General features: G+C 51.6%; 1 protein-coding gene across 1 annotated transcript in view; it reads right to left on the minus strand.

Moving 5' to 3' along the window:
• Positions 1-1,703: 1,703 nt before the first annotated feature.
• Positions 1,704-26,847, minus strand: part of CLIP2 (CAP-Gly domain containing linker protein 2) — a 53,923-nt gene continuing 28,779 nt past the window's right edge. The window contains exons 4-16 of the mRNA XM_084272839.1: positions 23,775-23,988; positions 22,242-22,439; positions 21,403-21,506; positions 19,739-19,799; positions 16,040-16,144; positions 13,550-14,494; positions 8,995-9,052; positions 7,728-7,811; positions 7,167-7,323; positions 6,547-6,706; positions 5,753-5,938; positions 2,339-2,401; positions 1,704-1,738 (exon numbers count right to left, since the gene is read on the minus strand). Coding sequence (XP_084128965.1) covers positions 1,727-1,738; positions 2,339-2,401; positions 5,753-5,938; positions 6,547-6,706; positions 7,167-7,323; positions 7,728-7,811; positions 8,995-9,052; positions 13,550-14,494; positions 16,040-16,144; positions 19,739-19,799; positions 21,403-21,506; positions 22,242-22,439; positions 23,775-23,988 — 2,347 coding nt within the window. The 3' untranslated portion in view covers positions 1,704-1,726. The remainder of the gene's footprint in view (positions 1,739-2,338; positions 2,402-5,752; positions 5,939-6,546; positions 6,707-7,166; positions 7,324-7,727; positions 7,812-8,994; positions 9,053-13,549; positions 14,495-16,039; positions 16,145-19,738; positions 19,800-21,402; positions 21,507-22,241; positions 22,440-23,774; positions 23,989-26,847) is intronic.

Here is a 26,847-nt window from a genome sequence, read left to right on the forward strand (position 1 = left end):
CCTGTGAGTTAAGCTGTGTCCTCTGACTTGCTTCACTCCCCCCTGCCATCACCTTCCTCTCTCATCACCCTTTGACCGGAGAAGGTCGCCAATCACGCCAAGCGAGCAGGGTCCAGTGCTGTGTCATAGCCCAGCAACATCCTCCCCAGGGCAGGGGTGCAGGCAGGAAGCCCCTGCCTTTCCCTGCCATCACCCCAGGCAGTAAGAGCCTGGCAGCCCACCAAGGGCCAGTGGTAAGGCTTTGCAGAACATCAGGGCAGAAAGCAGTGAGGCTGACACGCCATGAGGACCACTGACCTGTGTCCTGGCTCGGATCTCCTCTCTCAGTGCTCTCTTACACCTTGACTTTTCACAGAGGTCCCATCATAACACAAAAGTTTGGAGGGTTCAGGCACGAGCCAGGGGAAGCCTGGTAAGAGATTGCTGTGACTTCCCTGTGGTACCCAACAGCGAATCTGAACTGGACTCTCTCACACCTTTAAGACCATATGTATCCCCTTCCTCCACCCAAACACCCCTTGGGAGCTGTGGTGCAGTTAGAAGAGCAAAGCCTTCAGAAGAAGGAGCAGGACCCTTGCCTGGGGCTGCCCTACTGAGCACAGACACAGGAGCTGTGTGGGCTCCAGCCTTGGGTTCCTTCTGCCCCAAACACCCACACTCAGGTCACACACAGAGGACAGCTGCACCCACCCATACAGACCACCATCTCCACAGCAGCACCTTCGTCTCCTTCCCTGGTAGCAGGGGATGGGTGTCACACTGAAGAGCCAAGGACAGCTCCAGAGAGGCTGAGCAATCCCTGATCAGCTGTTAACAGGCAAGGAGGGAACCATCTCCTCAAGGCAGCTGTCCTTTCCCAGCTGCAGCCACCAGAGTCCTCAGGTCCAGGAGCCTGTGGAGCTCACCAGGACCCAATAAAGGGCACAGAGTCTGGGGACCAGGTGGTTGGGATCTCTGCAGGAAGATGCATCATCTACACCTGGGTGAGGGGTGCCTGCCCCCAGACTCAGAGCTACACCAGCTCCTTCCCCAAACAGCAACTGGTGAGAAACAATTAAATATCCCCCTGAAATCAGATCATTTCCCCCAAAACATGCTATGATACAGGTACTGAGTGCAGCCTCCACGCTCTTAGAACAGCAATGTCTTCTACAAGGCAAGGAGGGAAACACACAGGTCCCCAACACGTCCCCAGCACCCTGCCCTCCTCAGCCTATGCATGCCAGTGTGGTCAGCCCTGGGCTTCTGCTTGCTTGTGAGGCTCTTCAAGCCACTGAGGGGGAGCGGAGGGGGGGACGGGGTGGGACAGCCCAGACTGGAAGTGTGCAGCCTCAGGGCACACACTCTGAAGCTGAAGACCACAGGCAAAGCCCTTCCCAGCTCCTGTGGAGTTACTGGGACTCACTGACCCAGACTGTGCTGGCTGGTGGGACAGGGGCAGCTCAAGCAATACAAATTCCACAGTCAAAACCAACACAGGTAAGAAACCAAACCCAGAGAGACCTTTCTGCTCCCTCCTGAAACAAGGACTTCTTGGCCAACTAGACTCCAGGATTGTCCTGATGACACCAGTTAGTGTATTATAAACATTGTCCTGCTTTAAAGGGAGGATACTGTGTGTCTAGTCTTTTGGAGGTGCTAAAGCCAGATGGGGTATCCTTTTTCCTGACACTGCATAGGAGCCGGTACTGGTGTGAAATGATCCTCTCTCTTCACCTCTTCTCTATCACAGCTTCTCCTGGAAGGAAAGAGACATTGTTAGGCAAAACGTGGGCAAGCACAGAGTGCTTTTTAGGGAGAGGGAAACTGGGGCACCCAATGGGCTGCCAACAAGCCTGGGAAGTCACACCACCTCTTCCTCAGGCTGGCCATCCTACCTATGAGGGCATCAGTCTGAAGGCCAGGGGACACCAGGTCCCACAAATGCCACCTGTAGAGCAGGGGCAGCAGAGATCTCTGACCAATCAGGCTTGAGGTGGGGCTGCCAGGAGTCCAGGCACTGACTCAGCAGACTGAGGGGAACCCTCCCTCCCTCCCTCCCTCCCTCCCTCCCTCCCTTCCCTCCCTCCCTTCCCTCTGCTTCTCCCAGAACCAGCACCCATGGCACCTCAGCGTGCACCTTATCAGCACCCTCCCCATGGCTTCAGGTGGTTTTATGGTGAGGTGAGGTTCCCAGCATGCTGGGGAAGCAGAGCTGTGCAAAGCTTTCCCTGTGGGAACAGACCCAGTGGAGCTTTGCTGGCAGAGCTGTCTCCATCCCAGAGCCATCCCCAGCACAGCAGGCAAGAAATCACAGGGAGCAGCTGCTGTTCTAAACAACGTTCTGCTTGTCACTTACCTCTTGCTTGTGGGGTTTATCCTGCTGGTGAATCCCATTAGCAGACCCAGAATTTCCAACAGTCTGCAATGGAGAAGGAACAGTACTTACTGAAGAGGGTCACAGAGCCTTGGGATATCTCCTACAAGGTCTGGCAAGGCTGCCATCTCCTTCCTCAGCAGCTTGCTCTGCTCAAGGAAAGGAGAAGGCAAAAACCCCACTCTGGTTTTGGCAAGAAGCTTCCTGCCCTCTGCAACTTCCTGCCCAGTCAATCCCCCAACGTGGAACTGCTACAAAACATCCCCCTCCTCACTTCTGACTCTTAAATCCTGACAAACAAACCCTCAGCCAAGGGCAGCAGTAGCTGCAACACACAGTGCAGTGAAAAGGACATTTGCCATCCCTCACATCCCATCTCAGGGGACAAGCCTGGCAGCCAGAATGGGCTGTTCAGTCTTTATAAAGCACAAGAACTGTTAAAACATTTATAATGCTTCTTTAGCAGGGATAATGTGGAGCCCTTCAGCTTGAAAATGATGGTACACCCAGCACAAAGGAGCAGAAAGCTGCAGCCTGAAGTCAGGGCATGCCAGATGTCAGCTACTTGGGGCTTGGTAATCAGATTCAGTTGGTGAATCACTGACAGCAGCAAACCCAGACGTTATGGGCAGACAAGGCTGCAAGGTTTAAACCCATTGTTAGAGGAGTCCCAGCTACCCAGCTGCCATCCTCACCATGATGGTGCATAACCAGCCCTATGGGACAGAGGTTTAGCTTGGGCAGAAGCAGCAGGCAGAGATTCAAGCTGAGCTCTGCTCTGAGCACCTGAACCCTCTGCCAGGCAGGGAATCCTACAGTGCTGCTGGAGTGACACGGTTTGGGCTCTGCACCCACAACCATGGGTGATCCTCCCCCTCTGCTCTGCCCTGGTCAGGCCCCACCTGCAGTGTTGTGTCCAGTGCTGGGCTCCCTGGGATAAAAAAGACAGGGACGTCCTGGAGAGAGTCCAGAGGAGGCTACGAAGGTGATTAAGGGGCTGCCCATTTCCCCCTGCATCCCACCCTTCAGATATTTATCAACATTAAGAAGATCCCCCCTTAGTCTTCTTCTCTCCAGGCTGAACAGCCCCAGCTCCCTCAGCCTTTCCTCAGAGGGGAGATGCTCCAGGCCCTTCACCATCTCCTCTAGTTAATAACTCTGCTACATAAGGATGGACAGACAGCACACTGAAACCAGGGAGCTTTGATCCAGACTGCCTTGTAACCAGGCACTTAACACCTGACATCAACAGGAGGCTGAATCCTGGCTTCCCACAGTGATCTTCTCTCTGTCTCTCAGTACCAGGCTAGAAGACTATCTTGTATCTCTGAGATTTCTTAAGCATGGAAGTATCAAAGCAATCCTGGGGACAGATCAGCTGACCTCATAAGGTCCATTCCAACTCCCTGTGTGTAAGATCAGTTCTTCTCTACAGTTGGGGAAGAAATCACTGCCACCCACACCACGCCTGGAGACAGGGATGCCAGCGGGAGGAGTTCCTGTTCTGGAGGGGGAATAACTTCCCCAGTGCCTCCCAGAGCTCACAGCAGCTGAGGCTGCCACACAGCAGTTACAGCAGAAGCTGAAGTGGCTCTGGAGGGACTGACAGATTATAGCACATCTTGGGCTGCCACAAACTTGTCATCAGAACCACAGCTGTCCTGCCTGGTGCTGGAAAGAGCTGCTCTGCAGTGCACAGCTGCTCAGCTGAGCTAGCAGAGCTTCCAGGGCTGCAGTTTTTAACCATGCACCCTCCCCTCCTGCCTGCCTCCCTGGGAGTACTGCTGTGACACACACAGCCCTTGTGCCCTTGGTGTGTCACAGCAGGCAGCGTCATGGGAGGAGGAGAAGACTTGATACACCTCCAGGTTACCTACCATCACACATCTCTGCCCCCAATCAGGGAAAACAAGCTCTCTGCCTGTTCTCCACGCATTGCAGCTTGCTCTGTACTGTCCTAAGGTGCCTGCTTGCAGGGGAATTGCAGCTCATTATTGCCAGAGAAAGGTATTTTTCAGGCTAAGAATTTAAATGAGGAAGTGCAAGGGGAGCACTGGGGCATCTGGGCTCTGAGAGCCATGACCTGGGTGGAGACAGAAGGGAAAATGCAGCTAGACAGGCAAAAAAGGACAAGAAGCACAAAGCTTGGCCCAAGGAGCTGGTGGCTTTGCAGTCAGGGCTTAGACACCACAGGCATGGGACAGAAAGAGCCAAGTGCAGAGTGAAGTTACTTACAGCCCTCAGCCTCACACAGAAGGTTGCAATACAAACAACAGGGGCAGGTTTGCTTTTGTCAAAACCAAGGGGAGACCAGAGGAAGGTGGGAAAGGGGAGACAGCAACTGGAAGGGAAATGTTCCTGGTTTATCCACAAATCTAGATCAGATGGAGAGATGCCTCTGAAAAAAACCCACAAACATTTCCCTAGTCACCTCCAGCAGGAAATAAGCTTCTCAAAGGATGGCAGAAACCCTCAACTTTAATATTATAAAGCCCCTTTACCACAGTGATACAGAGCCATGCCTTACTGCACAGGAAAAACAGTTACCTCACACTGCAACCTTCCCCAAACCACCACACTCAGTGACCATTCCTGCAGAGCACAGAGGGGTCCACCATTACCAATTAGCAAGGCTTTTCTTAGTTTTAAGCTACATCCAAGAGAAGACAAGTCTTGCCAGGCTGCTTCCACCAGAGGGAAAGGGATCTGGGTGACTGAAGCATCATAAAATCATAAAATCACAGACTGGTCTGGGTTGGAAGGGACCCCAAGGATCACAGAGTTCCAACCCCCCTGCCACAGGCAGGGACACCAACCTCCAGGTCTGGAGCTACACAAGGGCCCCATCCAACCTGGCCTGGAACACCCCCAGGGATGGGGCACCCACCCCCTCTCTGGGCAGCCTGTTCCAGCCCCTCACCACTCTCTCTGCAAAGAACTTCCCCCTAAGATCCAATTTCAACCTTCCTGCCTTCCTTCAGCTTCACTCCATCCCCCTTGTCCTGCCAGTCTCTACCCTTTGAACAAGCTGATTCCCCTCCTGTTTCTCAGCTCCATTCAGGGACTGGAAGGCTGCAATGAGGTCCCCCCACAGCCTTCTCTCTCCAACAGTTCCCCATCTTTCTTGTATTGGGGTCCCAGCTCTGGCCACAGGACTCCAGCTGGGGCCTCAGGAGGGCAGAGCAGAGAGGGACAATCCCCTCCCTGTCCCTGCTGCCACCCCTCTGCTGATGGAGCCCAGGATCCCATTGCCCTTCCCAGCTGCAAGAGCCACTGCTGGCTCTTGGGACGTTTCTCATCCCCCATCACACCCAGGTCTTTCTCAGCATGCCCCTGGTATGATCCCAGGGGACTGCTCCAGAGAAGCACCCTGGAAAACGACTGCTGATGTTGTACCTGTGTTTTCTCTGAGGAGAGCCTCATGGCTTCCATGAGCTTCTCCATCTGGTGGCCCTGCTCCAGCGCGTTGCGCAGCACGTCCTCCGTGCTGACCAGGCGGTGCTGCAGCCGGATCACCTCCGACTCCGAGGAGGGGTCGATCAGGGAGTATCGCCTCTGATCCGTCACGGATTTCTCCTTGTCCTTACACAGCAAAGGGAAAAGAGGAGAGTGTCAGCTTAAAACCAGTTAGCTGCAAAACCCAAGCAAAGCAGAAACCCGCAGGAACTCCTATAACCATGTTTGGATCTGAACGGTAGGTGGGGTCAGAGCACAACTCTGGAGACAATCACAGCCGCCAGCCGCAGCTCCCACTCCTTCCCAGCAGAGTTGCAATAAATTATTCATGTTTCATCTACTGGAGGATGCTGAAATACACAGGACTTAGAGGACATTGCTTATTCCTAGGTCACAGAATGGGTACAGCAATGCGGGGCAGCTGACCCATCTTCAGTATCTCCCACAAGTTTTAGCCCTATTTAGCCAGTGACCTAAAATCCTGTGGGAACAAAGAAACACAGGAGAAGGACATATGGGCATTTTTTGCTCCTTAGTGAGGTGCTGCTAAGCCAGGCCACAGCTCACAGGAAGCTCCCATCAGATGCTCAGTAGCACAAGGGGACAGCATGAAGACCTGGAGCCAGGGTGAAGGGCTGGGACACTTCCTGACCCCATCCCCATCCCCTCTCTCCCTTCCCAAGCAGCACAGAGCCCTCCAGTGCCAAGGCCAGGAAGGCTTTTGGTTCCCTCACCAGTACGACCAGTTTCTCTCGCAGCCCCTTGATGTCATCCTTGAGCTTCTGTTCCTTCAGCCTCCACTCGGCTTTGTGCACTTCCCGGCTCAGGTCTCGCTCCGGCCCGGGCGAGTGCCTGTTGGCCTCCAGTAACAAGGCTCTCAGCTCGTTCAGGCTCCTGGAACCAGTGGCATGAAAAGGTGAAGACATTTGCAGAGCCCACTGGAGTCCTGCTGCACTCCACCCCACCTTCCCATCACCCACAGAAAGGCCAGCGAGCAAACCTGACCCAGCTCCCACCACTTCAGGTCTTCTGTCCCCCCACGCTGCACCAGAGACTGGGACCTGCTCAGGACAGGTGGTTCAGAGCAGGGCAGCAGCCATCCTAGCTGCCTTGCAGAGGACTTGATTCAGTATCTACACAGGCACCCAGCTGTCTTGCAGCTCCTGCAAGCAATGAAAGGGCAGCCCCTATTTTAACCACATTCTCACAGGGACATCTCTGAAGAACAGCAAAGCTGGGGGCTGGACTTGGACAAGTCAACCTCTGAACGTCTTCTGGGGTGAAGTGACAGGACCCTGAACAAACACAAACACATGCAGAGGCCCTTGTTTCCAGCTCCCTCCTTCAGACTGACCTTTCCTTCTTCAGTAGCTCCTGGCTAATCAGGACCAGTTGGCCTGAAGCATCGTGTGTTTTCTTGGTTAGGGATTCCAGTTCCCCTTCCAGCCTCTTCTTTTCTTTTAAAACAGAATCTGCTTTCTTTTCTGCCATTTTGCACTTGTTTTCCAAAGCTAGGAGAAGCAAATGGTACAGGAGAAGAAAGGTCACTTCCCCTTCACTTGGCCTTCTCCCAATCCCCACTCCTGACAGCACAGGCCTGAGCAGCTCTGGATCTGGCCCCACTTAAGATCTCAGAAATGACATGCCCAGCTCTGGTTTTATTTCTGCCTCTCAACTTTTGACATTCAATGAGCCCCAAACCCTCTCAAAACAGGGTAAGAAATACCTTCCATACTCACCTCCTGAAAAGGGACCAGAACTCAACACATTTTTAACCAGCTATATCCATTAGCAGACAAGAAGCATTGTGGTTTAGACCTGCCCCTTTCAGCACCTGGGCCCTGGTTCTGCACCAGCAAAGAGGCCAGGCAGGGAAACACCTCGTTCCCACCAGCACTGGATTAGGGAAACTTACCACTTACTTGGGCCCTTAGAGTTTCGGTCTGGGACACCAGTGATGAGACCTCTTTGTCTCTTTTACTCAGCTTGTCTTGGAGGTCTGTGGGAGAATGAACAAAGATGAAAAGCTTGGGAAATGCTCAGTGGGAATCAGGAGGGTCTGGAGTGCATGGCATGGGGTGGGTGTGACGGGCACAGAGGTGGGAATGCAAATCCAAAATCCCACCTGTCACAGCATCACAGGATCACAAGGTTGGAAAAGACCTTTAAAGATCATCAAGCCCAACCACTCCCATCCTAAGCTAAACCAGATCCCTGAGTACCTCATTTACCCTCCAGCCCCTTCCCCAGCCTGGTTGCCCTTCTCTGGACTTGCTTCAGGACCTCAATGTCCTTCTGATGGGGAGAAGCCCAGAACTGGACCCAGCACTCGAGGTGCAGCCTCACCAGTGCCCAGTACAGGGGCACAATCCCCTCCCCAGACCTACTGGCCACACTGTGTCTGACTCAAGCCAGGATGCCATTGGCTTTCCTGGCCACCTGGGCACACTGCTGGCTCATGTTCAGCCTGCAGTCACCCAACACCCCCAGGCCCCTCTCTGCCTGACATCTCTCCAGCCAGTCTCCCCCAGCCTGTAGCGCTGCCTGGGGTTGTTCTGTCCCCTGTGCAGCACTCTGCACTTGGCCTTGTTAAACCTCATCCCATTGGTCTCAGCCCATGAGTTCAGCCTGTTCAGATCCCTCTGAAGAGCCTCCCCACCCTCAGGCAGATCAACACTTCCTCCCAGCTCAGTGTCACCTGCAAACTCACTGAGGGGTCATTCAATCCCTTCATCCAGGTCACTGATGAAGATGTTGAACAGAACTGGACCCAGGACTGAGCCCTGGGGGACGCCACTCGTGACCGGCCTCCAGCTGGATCTGGCTCCATTCACCCTTTGGGCCCATCCAGCCAGTTTTTAACCCAGCTGAGGGTCCCCCTGTCCAGGCCAGGGGCAGCCAGTTTCTCAGTCAGAATGCTGAGAGAAACCGTGTCAAAGGCTTTCCTGAAGTCCAGGCAGACACATCCACAGCCTGACCCTTGTCCATCAAGCCTGTGCTCAGCCAGATTAGGCAACAAAAAGCAGGCAGGCAACAAATACCACCCAGCAAAATGTGAGAGGCGACACTGCTTCCTAAGGCACTTCCAGAGCCACCCCTGTGAGAGCAGGACCTTAGGGGAAGGGAATGCCCAGGAGTCACTAGAAGAGGGTGTTCCAAGATGCAACAAGAATATTTCCTACCTTCCATAGTCTGCTTCATCTTGATCTTTTCTTCTGAAATGTCATTCGTTTCAATCATCTGAAAGAAATATAAAATGCAAGATAGAAATCAGCCCCTGACCCAATGGCTCAAAGCAAAGTTAACAACCACAAAGCCCCATCCAAAGCAGAAGTGTATCTGGTACCCAAGTTCTGACTCTTTACATCCTTCCCAAGGGAAATGAACACTTTCGAGGAGCCCCCTCTACAGCCAGGTACTACAGGTTAGCCATTGTCTGAGAGGGCCCTTGCACAACAGCAGGATTCAACCAGGAGGGAAAAGAGATCACAGAATCACAAGGTTGGAAAAGACCTTTAAGATCATCAAGTCCAACCATTCCCATCCTAAGCTAAACCAGATCCCTAAGTACCTCATCTACCCTTTTTTAAACACACCCAGAGAAGGTGACTCAGCCCCTCCATGGGCAGCCTGTTCCAGCCACAACAACTCTTTCAGGGAAGAACTTTTCCCTCACATCTGCTCTGACCCTGCCCTGGCACAGCTTGAGCCCATTGCCCCTTGTCCCACCTCCTGCCCCCTGGCTGAAGAGACCATCGCCCACCTCTCTGCACCCTCCTGTCAGGTCAGTGGAGGTGGGGAGAAGGTCTCCCCTCAGCCTCCTCTTCTCCAGGCTGAACACCCCCAGCTCCCTCAGCTGCTCCTCAGAGGATTTGCCCTCCAGCCCCTTCCCCAGCCTGGTTGCCCTTCTCTGGGCTCGCTCCAGGACCTCAATGTCCTTCTGATGGTGAGAAGCCCAGAGCTGGACCCAGTGCTCTCCTTCTGGCCAGTCGCTTGTGGTTTGTATTGCAGGAGCCAGGATTCAGGCCTTCAGCTTCACACCCAGCAGCTTTCAGTGGGACCTCAGCACATGGCCCAGATGAGGCATTTGCTGTGGCCATCAGCGCTGAAAGCCACGAGGGTCAGTCCCCGAGAGTGCGGGTGGGCTGCAGGACACGTCCTGGACAGAAGCAGAAGCACACCCCAAGGGGTAAATATGCTGCCTGATGTATTTTTGGTAAGGAAAAACTGTTGAACTGGTCTTTGGAAACACGGTTGTGGTTTTTACTGGAAGGTCTGGGAAAAAGAGCACATTGGTGGTCACAAGACACGTTTGTTTAAAATGTTTGGATAGTTAATACTGCAGTCACATTACATTAGCCAAGACCTGGGAAGGAATAACTGCTGGAATCAGGACAGGCTGGGGGGGAGCTGCTGGAGAGGAGCTCTGCAGAGAAGGACCTGGGGGTCCTGGTAGATGACAGGGTGGCCATGAGCCAGCAGTGTGCCCTGGGGGCTGAGAGAGACAATGGGATCCTGGGGGGCATCAGGAGGAGTGTGGCCAGCAGGTCGAAGGAGGGGATCGTCTGGACACCGATCTGTGCAATATGAGCTGGGGAGCTGCTTTGGCAGGGGGGTTGGACCCCATGAGCTCTCCAGGTCCCTTCCAACCCCTGGGATTCTGATTCTGTGATTAAACTATCCAAGACATTCTAAAATAGAATTCACCCTATGACACCCAGCAGGCTGTCTCCCGTGCATTTCTTCCCACACTTTCCTGATTTGAATCCACACATAGTTAAAATAAGGATTTCAAGGTGCCCTGGTTCTCATCCAGCAGCCACGTCCCCCAGAGCCCTCTCATTTATTTAAAGGGCTCTGAAACAAGTCTCCAGTTTCTTCTTTTACATTCATTCCTGCTTGAATATTGGCTATAACATATGACATGTTGTAATAACAACACAGTTCTCCCAGGGCCCCAGCTGTACTTATTGTTCATGACTGTCTTTAACAGATGAAATATGTTCAGCAACCCTTGAAACACCGTTAATGCTATAGATTCCTTCTCAGGCTTTTGCCTCTCCTGGCCTGTCAGAGATGCCTTTTTTGAGGCACAAAGCTCTGACTTGGCCAATAGTAATTCCTGGGCTTGATTTTGCTGCCTAGGGGTTCAACCAATTTCAATGGGGCTGTTCACAGTGGCTAATTAAATACAGGCATTGTATTTACTCTGCATCCTCAGAGGGATGAGTTTCTGCACAAGGAGGGGCTGAGCCACCTTCCCTGGGTGTGTTTAAAACAAGGGCAGATGAGGTACTTAGGGATCTGCTTTAGCTTAGGATGGGAATGGTTGGACTTGATGATCTTAAAGGTCTTTTCCAACCTTGTGATGCCATGATGCTGTGACACTCCAGGCTGCATCAGTGCCTGCATTGCCTGTGAATGACTGCAAATTAGTATTCTTAAAATGAGCACATTTCATGGCTTGTTTTCATTTCCTGCATCCCCACAGGGATGAGTTGCAAGTCAGGTCTCTGCTCGTTTCTCATACAACATTCAAACACAAACAGGGGTCCAGCCTAGAGCCCTGGGTACCAGCATCCACCTGTCACTCAGTACACAGCCACATGTCCCTGTATCATGCACAAAGGCAGGATGGCATAGGGTCCCAGAATCTCCTGAGTTGGAAGGGACCCATAAGGCCCATGGAGTCCAACTCCTGGCTCCATACAGGCCCAGCCCAGTCAGAGATGGCACTGAGGACATCATCCAGATGCTTCCTGACCTCAGCCCAGCTTGGGGCTGTGACCCCTTCCATGGGGAGCCTGTGCCAGTGCCTGACCCCCTCTCAGTACAGAACCTCTTCCCAGCCTGAACCTCCCCTGGCTCAGCTTCACACTGTCCCCTTGGGTTCTATCCCTGGTCCCCAAAGAGAGGAGAGAGATCAGCACCTGCCCCTTTGCTCCCCCTCATCAGGAAGCCACAGACCCCACGAGGTCTCCCCTCAGCCTCCTCTTCTCCAGGTTGAACAACCCCAGGGACTTCAGCCTCTCCCCATAAGCCTTCCCCTCCAGACCCTTCCCCATCCTCGCTGCCTCCTCTGGACACTCTCCAGGAGTTTCCTGTCCCTCTTGTCCTGTGGTGCCCAAAGCTACCCCAGGACTGAGGTGAGGCCGCCCCAGCGCAGGGCAGAGCGGGACAATCCCCTGCTGGCCCAGCCAGGCCGTGCTGGATGCCCCAGGATGGGGGCTGCCTCCTGGCTGCCTGGGCTCGCTGCTGCCTCACGGGTGACTCGCTGGCACCCAAGACCCCCACATCCCTCTCGCCACAGCTGCCTCCAGCGCCTGAGCCCCCGGGCTGGGGGTGCAGCCAGGGCTGCCCCTTCCCAGGGCCAGGATCCAGCACTTGCCCTTCTTAAACTTCATGCTGCTGGTGCTTGCCCAGCTCTCTGACCTGTCCAGCTCTCTCTCCCAGGCTTCTCCACCCCCAGAGACAATAGCTCCTCCCAGTTTGGTGTCACCTGCAGATTTCCTTTAGACACCCTCTAGTCCTGAGTCCAGGTCGTGTATGGAAATCCTGACAAGAACTGGGCCTCACATGGAGCCCTGGGGAACCCCACCAGTGACTGGCCACCAGCCAGATGGAACCCCGTTCACTATCTCCCTCTGGGCCCAGCCCTTCAACCAACTGCCCACCCAACCCAGGATGGCTTTGTCTACTGGTAAGCTGGACATTTTGTCCAGCAAGATACTGTGAGACACAGTATCCAAAGCCTTACTGGAACCCCAAAAAATAACACTGGCTGGTTTCCCTTGGTCACCCAGCTGGGTGACCTTGTCATAAAGGGAAATCAGACTGGATAGACAGGACCTTCCTCTCCTGAACCCATGCTGGCTGTGACCAATGACTGCCTTGTCCTTTAGGTGTTTTCCAGTAACTCCCACTATGATTTTCTCCATCATTTTACCAGGCCCTGAGGTGAGACTGACAGGCCTGTAATTACCAGGGTCTTCTTTCTTGAAAACTGGGACAACATTTGCCAGCTTCCAGTCAACTGGGACCTCTCCAATTTCCTAAGACCGTGGAAAAATAATTAGAGGAGGTCTTGCAACAACATCAGCCAGCTCCCTGAGTACTCTGGGATGAATTGGGGTGCCCATAGACTTATATGGATCTAAGTGAAGCAGCAAGTTGCCCACTAGTTCAGGGTTCGCTAGGAGTTTTATCATTACTGCAGTCATAGTGCTCCAACTTGAGGCATCTGGAGTCCTAGAGCCCATTAACTGTGTTGAAGACAGGGGCAAAGGCAGCATTAAACATCTCTGCTTTGTCTATGTCCCTGTCAATAGGTGACCATTCTCATCAAGTAAGAGACCAATCTTCTCTCTCTGCTCCTCCTCTTGTTGTTAGTGAATTTGAAAAACCCTTTCTTATTGACAGCCCACCCCAACAATATACAATGCTCCTAGTCTGCTGCCACAGCACTTTGGTGCCTTCAAGCCCAGATGTGGCCAAACTCCTCCTCTTGACTCTTATTTCTTTGAGTTGTGTCACCCTACTAGCTTTCAAGACTGGGAAGACACCTTCAGCATGGAGATGCAGTGCAGAAAAAGCACTATACTGATACAGTAAAAACACCCAGGTAACTTTGAGGCACAGAAGCCTCAGAAAAACTGTACAGGGCATCAGTTAAGGGCTACTCCTAGGAAGGGTTACCAACAATGACAATAAACAAGTCAAATGACCCAGGTATCATACATTTGCATGCTGAGAAGGATGCAGGGCCTCCATGGACTGCAGCTTATTCTCTAAGACAAGAACCTTTTCCTGCAATCTGTGGATCTCCTGTTTGCTCTGGGCTTCTGTTTTCTGCAATGTTTCATAGTCCAACATCTTCTTCTCAGCCAAAGAAATCTGCTCTTTCAAGAAAGCTATTGCTTGTGTCTGATCTGTATATTCACCATGAAGTTTCTCCAGTTCATGCATCCTCAGCTCAGCATCTCGACATTTGTCCTTTGCATCTTGGAGCTCCAGAAGGTGCTGATTTGTTTTGGCTTCCAGTTGCATTTTCCAGTTGCTGTTGCTTTTTTCCACTTCATCCACAGCCTCCTGCAGCTTCAGTTTGAGGCTCTCTTTCTCCTTTATATGAACAGCCGTCTCAATGTCATGCTTTGCTTTCAGGTTCTCCAACTCCAGCTGGTGTTCCATCTTTATACTCTCCACCACCGCCTTCAGTTCCACAATCTCCTTGTGCTGGGTGTCAGGGCCCGTGTTCAGTGTGGCTTTGAGGTCCTCCAGAGACTTCTGGTGGTCAGAAGCTAACGTGTCCAACTTGGACTTCCAGTTGTCCATAAGCCCCATGTTCTCATTCGTGGCTTGCTGAACTTTATGCTTCAGGTCAACAATTTCCTGTGAGTATTTCTCATTGACAGCCTTCAGCTTCTCCATCTCCTGCTGGTACTTCTTTAATGTCTTCTCATACTTCTCCTTTAGCTGGCTGCTCTCCTTTTGATGCTCCTTGTTGGCAGAGAGCAGCTGATCTCGGAGACGAAGAGCCTCTGACTGCAAGCCCAGGTTCTGCTCGGGGGTCTCTGCTTGGTGCAAGCTCCTGAGGTGCTGCCGCAGCTCATCCACCTCACTGCGCCTGAGGCTCAGCTCCTCCTCCAGCTGCAGGATTCTGGACTTCTCTGCTACCGTGGTTAACTGCAACATGACAGAACAGACAAAGTCAGGCCCCACACCTCTCATCCCTGCCCCCTTCCTTCTAGTTAAGTGTGCTCTCCAGTGGTAGTAAATCCAAAGGACATTAGTCAAAGTTCAAATAAAGAAGGAGAAGGATCCCCAGCACCCTCTGGTTTGAGTAGGGCTTTGCACCAGGGTAACTATCACCAGTAACTAACAGTTCCATCTCTGTGCCAATTGCAATTTGTCTTTTCTAATAGGAACCTCTCATTTTCCACAGAGAAACAGACATCTGCCAAAACAACCCTCAAAATTCGCTTAAAGAGCAACAGTAGTTTATGGAAAAGAATGTTCTGGAAAGGGCCTGATATTTCCAGGCTGGGCAGCTTGCCAGGTGATGCACATGCAGGATTATCACGAGCACTGAAACCAGCATTAAGCGTATTGTGTGTCCTTCACTGCTCAGCAATCCTCAGCCTACAGACCTCTCTTGGTTTACCCTGGTGTAAAAAAGGAAAAGGGGGTTTGATCCACTTGTTAGGTTGTTTGGCAAAGTAAAAATAACACAGAAGGGCTAGAGGGTGCAAGACAGTACATCTGGCCATGGTTAGCATCGAGTGTGAGGGCTATGGATCTGAATGTGACCTAACAGGGCTGAACTACCTGCCAGTCCCAGGGAGTTCAGGGTGCTGCAGCTCTGGATGGAGAATTGACTAGAGAGAATATTAGAAAAAAAAAGGCAGAAGAAACAAGGCAACCAAGCAGATCTTCCAGTGCCAAAACACAAGCCATCAATACCATCTCATTGCAATTGCAATTCCTCCCCCAGCCCAGCCATCAGCTCAGGAGGCTGGGTATGTTTTATTTGAGATGGGCAAGGGCTCATTCAAAACATCCTGCCCTTTTGGCTGTGCTTTCTACAGCTCCAAAGCAGCTGCCATGAGGAATGAGCTCATTATAAGCAAGTTCACTGCTTCCCACATCCCACCAGTGTGAAAAAGCCCCACATCTGGCTGCTTTGAAAGACAGGGTGTGCTGTTCTGGGCAGCCTGTCCTGCTGCAGGCACGGGCAAGGATCAGAGCTGGTCCACCTGCACTCACCGGTATCTCCCATTTCAGATGGCAGCTCCCACAGGTGGAGGGAGGACAAAGGGAATGCTGATTGCAATGGTGCTTTCTGTTACAGCCTGGGAGGGGGCCTGGAGGCAGAATGAATTGTGCAGGGTGCAGATATTATTTGGGCATGTTAATTGAGAGATGAATTGTGAAGAGCTCATGTGTCAGATGGTGGCATGGGGCAGAGAAGCAAACTCAATCTGAGAAACAAGTCCCCACAACAAGAAGCAAAGCTAGAAATGATATTGTACTACCATTTCCAGGAGAGAGAGAGAGCAAAGGAAAAAACCAAAACAATAATCAGGGAAGCCTAAATTCAAGCCAAACCAAATCAATCCCCCAAAGAAACCAAAATCCCAACAGAAAAAGAAACCCAAAGCAAGGCATCATGAGCACCAAGGCAGGGGGATGCACGCTGGTCTGCAGGCAGGGCAAGTGGGGGTTGATTACCCTGGTGTCCTCTAATTCTCTGAGGAGTTTTTCAGCCTGTGCCTTCTCAAACAGCAGGCTCTGCTCGAGCTCCCGTATTCGGGCATGCTCCAACTGCGTCTGAGTCTGGTCACACAGAGGGGAGAAAGAAGAGTGGAGATGGGAGAAGGGGAAGGGGGAGAGAGAGAGAAAGAGAAAGAGAGGGGAAGAGAAGGCTGCAACATCATCTTCAGTGTACAAGACAAGGACAGGCAGTTCACAACAGGAGGAGAATAAAGGAAAAATCCAACCAAAGAGAATGGTCACTATGGACTTCACATGGTACTCACAGTGACCATGCACAAGAGAACACAACCTGTGATGTGAAGACATCCCTCTGCATTGGAAAGGAGCTTTGGGGCTTTCCTGCACCAAGACTATAGAACCATAGAATCATAGACTGGTCTGGGTTGGAAGGGACCCCAAGGATCACAGAGTTCCAACCCCCTGCCACAGGCAGGGACACCAACCTCCAGGCCTGGAGCTACACAAGGTTGCCCAGGGCCCCATCCAACCTGGCCCTGAACACCCCCAGGGACGGGGCACCCACCCCCTCTCTGGGCAGCCTGTTCCAGCCCCTCACCACTCTCTCTGCAAAGAACTTCCCCCTAAGATCCAAGTTAAACCTTCCTTCCTTCAGCTTCACTCCATCCCCCTTGTCCTGCCAGTCTCTACCCTTTGAACAAGCTGATTCCCCTCCTGTTTCTCTGCTCCCTTCAGGGACTGGAAGGCTGCAATGAGGTCCCCCCACAGCCTTCTCTTCCCCAGGCTGAACCAGCCCAGCTCCCTCAGCCTCTCTTTGTAGGGGAGCTGCTCCAGCCCTCTGAGCATCTTTGTGGCTCCTCTGAACCCTCTCCAACAGTTCCCCATCTTTCTTGTATTGGGGCCCCAGCTCTGGACACAGGACTCCAGCTGGGGCCTCAGGAGGGCAGAGCAGAGAGGGACAATCCCCTCCCTGTCCCTGCTGCCACCCCTCTGCTGATGGAGCCCAGGATCCCATCGCCCTTCTGAGCTGCCAGAGCCACTGCTGGCTCATGGGAAGTTTCTCATCCCCCATCACACCCAGGTCCTTCTTAGCAGGGCTGCTCCCAAGGAGCTCTTCTCCCAGGCTGTCAATATGTCTGGGATTCCTCCAGCCCAAGTGCAACACCTCACACCTGGCAGTGTTGAAGCTCTTCAGGTTCACCCAGTCCCACCTTTCCAGCCTGTCATGATCCCTCTGGATGGCTCCTTTCCTTCTGTTAACTATAATACCACTGACGTGCAATAGTTGGCTGAATGCATCTCAGTAAGAAAGGAATGTCATTTTGTACTGAGTGGCTTCTCCCTTTCCCTGCAAAGCTCCCAGATCCACAACTCCATGTGGCGCTCCAGGCATGATTTTATTGACAGGGATAATTATTCCACTGATACTAATGAATTTTCCTCAATTTAGGCTACCTCAAAATCCCCAAGTGAAACTTAAGTTTGAGCTGCTGAACTGGTGCTTGCCTGAAGATGCTGACCTGTTGCAAAACTGACCCCTGAACCTTTCAAACTGACCCTCTCAAGACTTCCAAGGGTGACACTCAAGTTCCCAGCCAAGCTTTCTCAGCTCCACCTGATGTCCTTACAGAGTATTTACCAATCCTGCTACCCAAGTCTGGAAAAAATCAAGAAAATAGGAGAGAAAAATAAGCAGGGAAGACAGTTTCATGGTCCTTAACTACAGCTTCACGTTGGATTGGCATCACGTCCTCTGTTACTTCTCATGTTATGCAAACTGGTTTGCCTGCCCAGTAAAACTTGAAGTCTCAAATCCAAAGTTTTCCTGCATTTCAAGGAAGTTCAGGTCTGAGTTTCAGACTTTTTGCTATTAACCTTAAATGACTATTCACAAATTACAAACTAATGTCCCACTAGTGTCCAAGGCACGAGGGAGGTTCCAGGAGGTGAGCATGAGACAGTTCCTTGAAGAGGTTAATATTTCCTATAACAACACAGGCTTCCAGCATAAAACACCTTTCTTAAGAGGTTTTGGTTTTCTGCAATTGCTTTTAACCAGCTTGAATTCACAACTGCATCTCAAGGCTCAATCCACAGCTCCTCCTTTATCAGAGGTCCAAAAACTGGGTCTATATAGCCAGGTTTCAGAGACACTGATTTATTTGACCACACTCAGCATCTGAAAGTCACAGCTTTCTTCAAAACCCATATGACATTATGAAAAATACCATGGGATTAGCCTGTCCTTCAGCAGACACCCTAGATCCAGAGGCCATGGATGGAGAATCTTTTCTTACCATCCTGTCTGTGAAGTGCAGATAAACGTTCTCCTCCAAGTACTCAGAAGAGGGCTCTTAGCATAAGGGGACTACAAGACCAGAGGAGGGGAGACAACTGTCACCAGGGTCTGCTTGTGGTATTTGGGTGGTTAGTTGAGCTCTGGCTAGGGATGCAAAGTGATTTCCATGAGGAGTATGAGAGACATCCACCTCCCAGGAACAACACAGCAACACAAGAAGCACTTTTCTCCCTGATTTCCAAGGAGAGATTATTTCTTTAGGTGAATCACTTGCTTCTGGGAATCCACAGCATGAGAATTAACTCTAGTGGGTCAATCATTTCATCTGAGCATCCAAATTAAGATGGGACAGAACATAAGAACTGGAGTCTGTACTGTTGCTGGTGCTGGACCCACAGGGGAATATCCCAGTCCTCTGGATCGCAGGACACCAAGCAGCTCCATGTCTCCTCCTTAGGAAGATGTTTCTTCTGTACAAACAAAGAAGCAGGGACAGGACCCTGGCAGCCTGCAAACCTGGCCACATCCCCACTGCAAACCACCCCTTCCCAGCCCACATGAAATCAGATCTCTCCTCAGTTTGTCAGTCCAGGAATCGACAAAGCTGGCTGTGCACCCACGCAGAAGCGCTCGCTGCCCTTCACCCAAGGTCTGCTATCAGTGCACAGCCAGTTCATGCCCTGTCAAACACATTACTCTGCTTCAGCTGCCAGAGAGGTTTATGTCTAGAGGGTCAAAGCCATTGCACCACACTCCATTGCCTAGTTTTCACATTTTCTTGGCATTTCTGGCTGTTCCTGACCTAGCACTCATAAAGTCATCTTTAGGGTTGGAAAAAGACTTCTAATGTCATCAAGTCCAACACCACCATGTCAACTAAACCATGTCCCTGGAGTGCCATTCTACAGGCTTTTTGAACACCTCCAGCAATGGTGACTCTACCACATCCCTGGGCAGCCTGATCCAATGCTTAACCACTGTTTCAGTGAAGAGATTCTTCCTAATATCCAATCTAAACCTCCCCTGACAACTCCAGACAATTTCCTCTCATCCTATTGCTAGTTACTTGGGAGAAGGGACCAACCCCACCCAACTACACCCTCCTTGGAGTTGTAGAGCATGATCAGGTCTCCAGCTGAAGATAAGGAAAAGTGCAATCTACACATGTAAAGCAGAACCTTCCTTCCATAGGTATATTCTAGGCAGCTCCCAGCATTATTAGTCATTGGGCAACAGACCAAAGAACAATCCTCACAGTTTATATCACAATGCTTGCAGCAGGCCCAAAGCCATCTGTAAAGATAAGGGATTGGGTAAAGTTGAGCTAGAGGTGGCAGAAATGACTGAGCTGTGGCCCCACATGCAGGCTTGAACCCCATTTTTGGTGAAGGGATTACCTCCAGATCTCCTTTTGTGATGGATTCTTCCTCCACACGGAACTGCAAGTCCTCCACTTTCCTGGGGAGGGGAAAAGATGCAGACAGCAATCAGTAACACCCAGAGCAGCACCCCATCCCTGAGCAGCAATTGCACATGGGCCTCCCCTGCACGAGTGATGTCAGAGGGGAGAGGGGAGGGGTACAAACAGCTCAGCAGAAGGCAAATGGCATGAGCAAGCCAGCCACTCAGCAAGCTTCTCAGGTAGCAAACCTTGGACTTTGTGGAGGTGAGGGCTCCAGACATGCCATTCCTACCACACCACCTCTCAGCAAACCCAGCTGCTGCTCACTGACACTGGGATCCTGAAACCAGGAAAGCCACAGCCAGGTTTCACTGGTTTTCTTACACTGGCACCGCCCTGCAGAGCGCTGGGCAAGTCCTGTGCCAGAGAAACAGGGGCTGTACACAACATTCTGCAGGGGTCAGAGCCTGTGCTTTCCTGGCAGAGGGTGGACAATGTGTAATTCTGCCACAGCATGGAAACTGTGGGCTAGGCTGGCAGAAAAGCCCACACCAGAGATTGCACAGGCCAGTCATGCATAAAGGCACGTAAGAATCCCACCCAGGCACTGCTGTGCCTCAGCCTCTTGGGCAAAGTCTGAAGAGAAAAACCAGTAATGACAGATGAAACAAAATAATTCAATCTTCTACCAAACTCAGACCCCTTTGTTCTCCTTACTGATTAAAAAAAAAGATGATAATGAGGATGTTGAGCTGGTAGCCAGATGTACAGACTCTGATTCCATTACAGATAAATATAGCTCTCTGTGTACATATCTAACTTCATAAACAAGCTTCCTTGTCTAAACCTTCTCTAATTAGAGGAGGCATCTGTTGATATTTAGGAAAGAACTCAGCTGTCTTGGGTTAAAGGGCCTCCTGGAGCTGGGAAAGTGAGCTGCCCACCAGGAGAACTGGGAGACTTGTGCACTAAAGGACAATTTGTCCTGAGGAGAGGCATCACTCAGCTGAAATAAGTAACTGAAAACAGTCCTGAATCCACAGAAACTTCTTCCTATTCCCACTGAAGAGTTTAATTATATCTATGAAGCAGTTGGACTCCAAGAATGACAAGCAGATCTTCACTCTTACTCAGAGAGGAAATGTACTCATGATGATGTATACATGGATAGGCCTCTGTGACACAGAGGTGAATTGTGCCAGTGAGGCTGCACTCCAGCCTGACTTCCCTTCCTCAAAGAGAATGTCCTTAAAAGGGGGACAAGGGGGATGGAGTGAAGCTGAAGCAGGGAAGGGTTAGGTGAGATATTAGGGGGTAGTTCTTTCCAGAGAGAGTGGTGAGGGGCTGGAACAGGCTGCCCAGAGAGGGGGTGGGTGCCCCATCCCTGGGGGTGTTCAAGGCCAGGTTGGATGGGACACTCCATCTCCCTGCTTTGTGTCTGGAACTACTGACAGGGGAGAGAGCTGAAGACCCTCAATAACTTCACTGTCCAGCAGACCACCAAAACTATTTGCCCTTCTACAGGCAGCAGGAGATGTTGTACTGTACCACCATTTACTGGCAGGACCACGTTTGCCATGGTCAAATGGTTCTCAGGCAACAGACCTCCCCCCTCCCCCATGACTTCACCTCTTCCACACCCATCCACTCCCACTTTACCTCTTCTCCTCTTCCAGTTGGTTCAACAGCTCAATCTTCTCCTTCTGCATCCCATCCACCAGTGTTCGTGCTCGCTGGAGGTTTCCTTCTGCCTCCGTGACGTACTGCAGAGAGACAAGAGCAGAGCCCAGTACTTTTGTTACTGGTAACTACTGGAAAATACTGTGCCCAAGGAAGATGTCAGCTTGCAGTTGACTTGCCAGTTTCTCCTGTGTTTCTGACACGCAGGTGTGGGCCACCAGAGATGTCCTGCACTGTCCCTGCTCCCTAGCAGCCAGCTGGGGTTTATAAACATGAGGAAGAGCCACATGTTGATGGACAGCACAAACACAACTCCTCTCTTGGAGCATTCAACTGCATAAAACATCATTTGGACAAATGTTTGTGCAAGGAAAGCTAACATGGGAAGCCTTTTTCCCTTAAAGATCTCTTGACCTCATTAATGTGATAAAAACATCCTCTCTGGCAGGAAAGGAGCGACACATGAACTGAGCTGATGTTCTCAGCAGCATCTGATAGCAAAGAACAACTGCAATACAGTCCCAGCCAAGGCCAGATTGGGTGGCTAAGGGAAACAAGTTTGCCCTCCACTTGCACTTCATCATCCAGCAGTATTGATCCACCAGCCACAAACGATCTACTGTCCTTTCTCTAGCACAGCCCTTTTTCTGCTCTTGGCTCAGGGCAGAGGGAGCACATCTGACTAGCAGGAGAGGAGAAAGAGCTTCAGCTTGACCCATCATGCTTTCTCAGAAACAGCAGAAACCCAGAGCCCAGATTTCACATCAGGAAGCTATAGGGGGTAACGTGACGATCTGAACCAACACCACACCTCCTACCTGCTCATGTTGGGCCTTCATGATGGCAATCTCCTTCTCCACCTCACAGATGTGGCTAGTGGCTTTGGCAACCTCAGCCCGCTCCAGGTCACGCTCTGCCAGGAGCTGCTCAATGTGCTGCTGCTTCTCCTTCAGTGCCTCCTGGAGAGCTGTGGTGCCAGAGATTTTTCGTGCATATCGAGAGGAGGTCTCTGTCAGCTGGAAGGAGAGTTAAGGAGAGATGGGTAAAGCCATGTCCTTCCCAGTCCCAAACAACTTGAAATCCCTGCTACATCTGGAACACAGCTCACCCTCTGATCATTTATGAGGCTGCACAGAGCTGCAGTTCCAGCTCTGGATCCTATAGGTAGGGTTAACAAGCCTGCAAAACATCTGGATGCTGCTCCCAAGCTCAACAGCTCTTCAGCACTGCAATGAAAGGACCGTTTCCCGAAGGACAGGACGAGGGGTGGGAACTGGGTCAGGAAACATTCTCACGTGTTGCATCCTCTGCCTTCTTAAATATCATTTATCCATGACCTGCAGTGGTGCAGTGCTGAGCTGTGAGCTCAGCTGGGAGGAATGATGTCAGCTGGAGCCTGGCATGGGCTACTTGGATCCACTCCCAGGAGCGGATACTGCACCCTCATCCCAGCCAAGATGACTGCAGGTGCTATGCAGCACACACTACGGCAGAGACAGAGCTTTAACAATGCTGCTGCCTGCTCTGGTGTCTGCCTTCCTGAGCACCTGCCAAAGCACAAGGTGTGGGATCCAGGACAGTGTCACCCCTCAGCGCTACAGCCCAGTCGTCGCGGGAGCTTTCGCAGAGGTGTTTGCCACAGCAGCATGCTGTTACACAACCGTGTGGGACAAGAGGCAGCAGGGTTTTCCTGCAGGGATCCTACAAAAAAACCTGTTCTTGGATGAGGAGCTGAGCATTATCCCACTGCAAAGAGCAGCTCAGCCTGGAGAAGAGAAGGCTGCGGGGGGACCTCATTGCAGCCTTCCAGTACCTGAAGGGAGCTTATAAGCAGGAGGGGATTCAACTTTTTAAAAGAGCAGATAATGGCAGGACAAGGGGGAATGGACTAAAGCTAAAGGAGGGAAGGTTTAGATTAGATATTAGGGGGAAGTTTTTTTACAGAAAGAGTGATGAGGTGCTGGAACAGGCTGCCCAGAGAAGTAGTAGATTCCCCGTCCCTGGAGGTGTTCAAGGCCAGGTTGGATGGGGCCCTGGGCAGCCTTGTGTAGATCCAGGCCTGGAGGTTGGTGTCCCTGCCTGTGGCAGGGGGGTTGGACCTCTATGATCCTTGGGGTCCCTTCCAACCCAGACCATTCTATGATTCTATGACTCTTTAATGGTCACAGTTGCTCCGTGTGTCTTTATGACCCTCATGTCCCTGGAGGGAGTCCTAGCTGTAAGGTGGGTAAGACTATCTCATGCTCCACTCCCCTCATCATGGTGAAACAAAACCCCAAGCCTCCCCGCTTTGCAGAGCCAGGTCACACAAGTGGATGGAGGCTGCAGAGTTTGCAGAAAGAGTCACTTACCAGCCCACTGCGGCTGGGCCTGCCCCCAACAGATGATGCCACCGAGCTGACGGAGCTGATGGAGGAGCTGCTGGGGCTGTGGGTTAAGGCAGACACTCCCATGGCCATTCGCTTGCTCTTCTTCGCCTTGGCCGGGCTGGTTGATGGGAACCCAATGCGGATCACCTTGTGGATGGGAGCAAAGAGCCCAAACTTGGGAGGGCACTGAAAATACCTGTAACAGAGGAGATGTACCAACTCAGAGGTGGTAGAACATCCATCTCACCCAAGCATCACAGAACAGCATTGCTAAGCAATACGTAACCCCGGCTTCTCAGCTCATCTCTTGGTGATTTGCTGTGATGTTGTCTCCTGTGTGCAAGTGGTTGGATTAGTCTCCTTTCCTGCCACTTAGAGTAGTGGCAATCTCCATGTTTTCACTTGTGGTGCTTAAGCAGGGAAACACGAGATAATTACCATGCACTAGTTGCTGCACGTTTTGATGAGATGCCAGGAAAGCTCCATCCAGTAGCCTGGATAGCACAGACATCCCAGTACATCAACCCAGTGAGAGCACACACCCCCTTCCTTACAAACCAACCTTCCCACAACCTGCCTGTGCTCTCCACCCAGCTTTGCAAGGAAGTCACAGAAGTCACACACCTCTCTGTGTAAGTGTTCTGTAGGGTTGTCGCGGTTTTGCGTAGCTGTGCTGCTGAGATGGCTGCCGAGCCAGAAGCTCTCTGCAGGCCCCAGACTGTGAACATCGGCCAGTTCAAGGCCAGAGTGGCTGCTGACCAAGGCTGAGCCCATCAGCGATGGTCAGAGCACCTCTGGGAATCACACATAGCAAAAAAAACTGCAGGCAGAGGCATTTTTTCCTCCAGAGAAGGGAGTGAGAAGATGTAACAAGCTGCACAGATACCAAGGCCAGGCCTGAAGCCTGGGGGGCAAGAATGGGGCCCTCCACATGCCAGAAAGAGAGATTCCCCTGCAGCCTGTGGAGAAGACCATGGTGGAGTGGGTGTCCCCCATGTACAGCCTGTAGAGAGATTGATCCACACCACAGCAGGTTTGCTGGGGGACTTGTGACTCTGAGGGGGGACCAGGCCGGAGCAGTCTGGGCCCAAGGGTCAGCGCCCTATGGAAGGAGCCGTGCTGAGGCCTGTGGTGAGAGGACTCATGCTGGAGAAGTTCCTGGAGGACTGTCTGCTGTGGGTGGGACCCCACGGTGCCACAGGTGAAGGGGGTGAGTGTGGAATGCCCCCCTCCCCAGCTGAGACAGAAGACAACTCAGGAGGAAGAGACTGAAAACCCCCATTCCCTGCCCCTCCCTGTGCTGTGATGGGAGGATGAAGGGAGTGAATTTAGGATTAAAGTCAAGTGTGTGAAGAAGAGAAGGGTGGGTGGGGAGTAAAAGTGTTAAGATCTGGAGGAGGAAAGCAGCTTGTAAGGAATTGACCAGAACTCCCTATTCCCTGCCCCTCCCTGTGCCATGTTGAGGGGGGAAGAAGGGAGTAAAATCATGATGAATTTTAAGTCTACTAAGAAGTAGTGGGGGGAAGGTGATTTAAGACCTGACTGCACTTCTCATCACCTGACTCTGGTTTCACTGTGTTTCTTGTAGTGTAATAAATCACTTTTCTTCCTTTTATTCTGTGCTGAGTCTGTTTTGCCCATTGCACTAATTGCAGAGTGATCCCTCTGTCCTTATCTTGAATCCTAAACCTCCTGATATATATTTTCTCCCCTTTTTAGCTGAAAAGGGGAGTGAGCGAGCGGCTTGGTGGCCATTTGGCCTCTAGCCAGGGCCACCAGGGTAAAAATCTTTCCTCCCAAAACAGAAGGGGCAAAAATGGCAGATCCCAACTGTGAAGCTAAAAATACCAATGCAGCAAACCCCAGCGTGTGCCATCTCCTCTGGGTGGCAGAGGAAGAGGAACTGGTTCCTGTGCAAGCAAACTTAGAAAGGAGCAAGTATTAAAAAAAAAGGAGGATCAGGTAATTACAGTGCAAACTCTCTTCCAAAACTGCAGCGAGATGATTATGTCTCTCTGGAGCCCTCTTTCAGAATACAAACGAGCAAACCTTGGGAAGCCCTTCAGTGCCTGGGCTGAGCAGCTCGAGCTGGGCTGTGGCTGGCCAGCTGTACCATGGCAAGTACAGCCCATCACCTTCAGGCCCTGTGTCCCCTGGGGCCAAGATCCAAAACTGTTTCAGTGAAGAGTTGTTTCTCACAGGCTTTGTAGGAAGGCTAGGACTAAATACTGGGCCATAGTGTAGTATGTCCTATGTTAACATAAAAATCAGGTCCTAACGAATGAGTGACACAAATCCAGCTTTGCCAGCTCAAGTCCTCTCTCTCCGGATGTGAGGAGCTGCTTCCCCAGCTGCCTTTCGTTCTTCTGTGCTGGCAACCCCAGGGCTGTGTCACTGGCAGACCTCTGTGCACTCAGGAGGCCAGAGAGCAGCCTGATCTCCAGCCAGATGAGAAAGCAATGCATTTTCAAACATCTGCTCAAGTCCATTGTTATTTTCTCCTATAACACCCCCCCATAACAGAAACCCCCCTCTACAACCCCAGGTCACTTAGCCCCTTCTGCTTGCTGCCAACACAGCCCCTTGGGTTCAGAAAACCAGCTGTACCACGGGCTGACCTCTCTGCAGAACAGGAACCCAAGGCAGAAAACTCAGTCTGACCTCTTGCAAAGCCCTGCTCAGCACCATTTCCTCAAGCTGTGGACCAGTACTTCTGGCTGTGCAACACTGCCAAAGGCCAAGTCCCTCAAAAGCACCCCCCCCAACAACTCTTATCAAGTCCAAACTTGCATCATTAGGTCTGCTCATTTTCTTTTAGTCCAGACTAGAAGTGGTTGTAATTAACTTTACAGTACAGAAGCAGGAATTGGGTCCAGAACACTTGGCAGAAAAGAACCCCACAACCTCCTTGAAAATCAAGAGCTGCTCTCAGGGAGCGTTAAGGAGCTTTCCACTCACATCACAGGAAAGAAATGGGGAAAGAAAGTGGTGTTGTGATGGCAGTGCAAGCTGCAGGTGGGAAACAGCACAGGGAACTTTGAAATAGAGAAAACAA

Source organism: Gallinula chloropus (assembly GCF_964237585.1).
Source record: "Gallinula chloropus genome assembly, chromosome: 19".
NCBI classification, from domain to species: Eukaryota; Metazoa; Chordata; class Aves; order Gruiformes; family Rallidae; genus Gallinula; species Gallinula chloropus.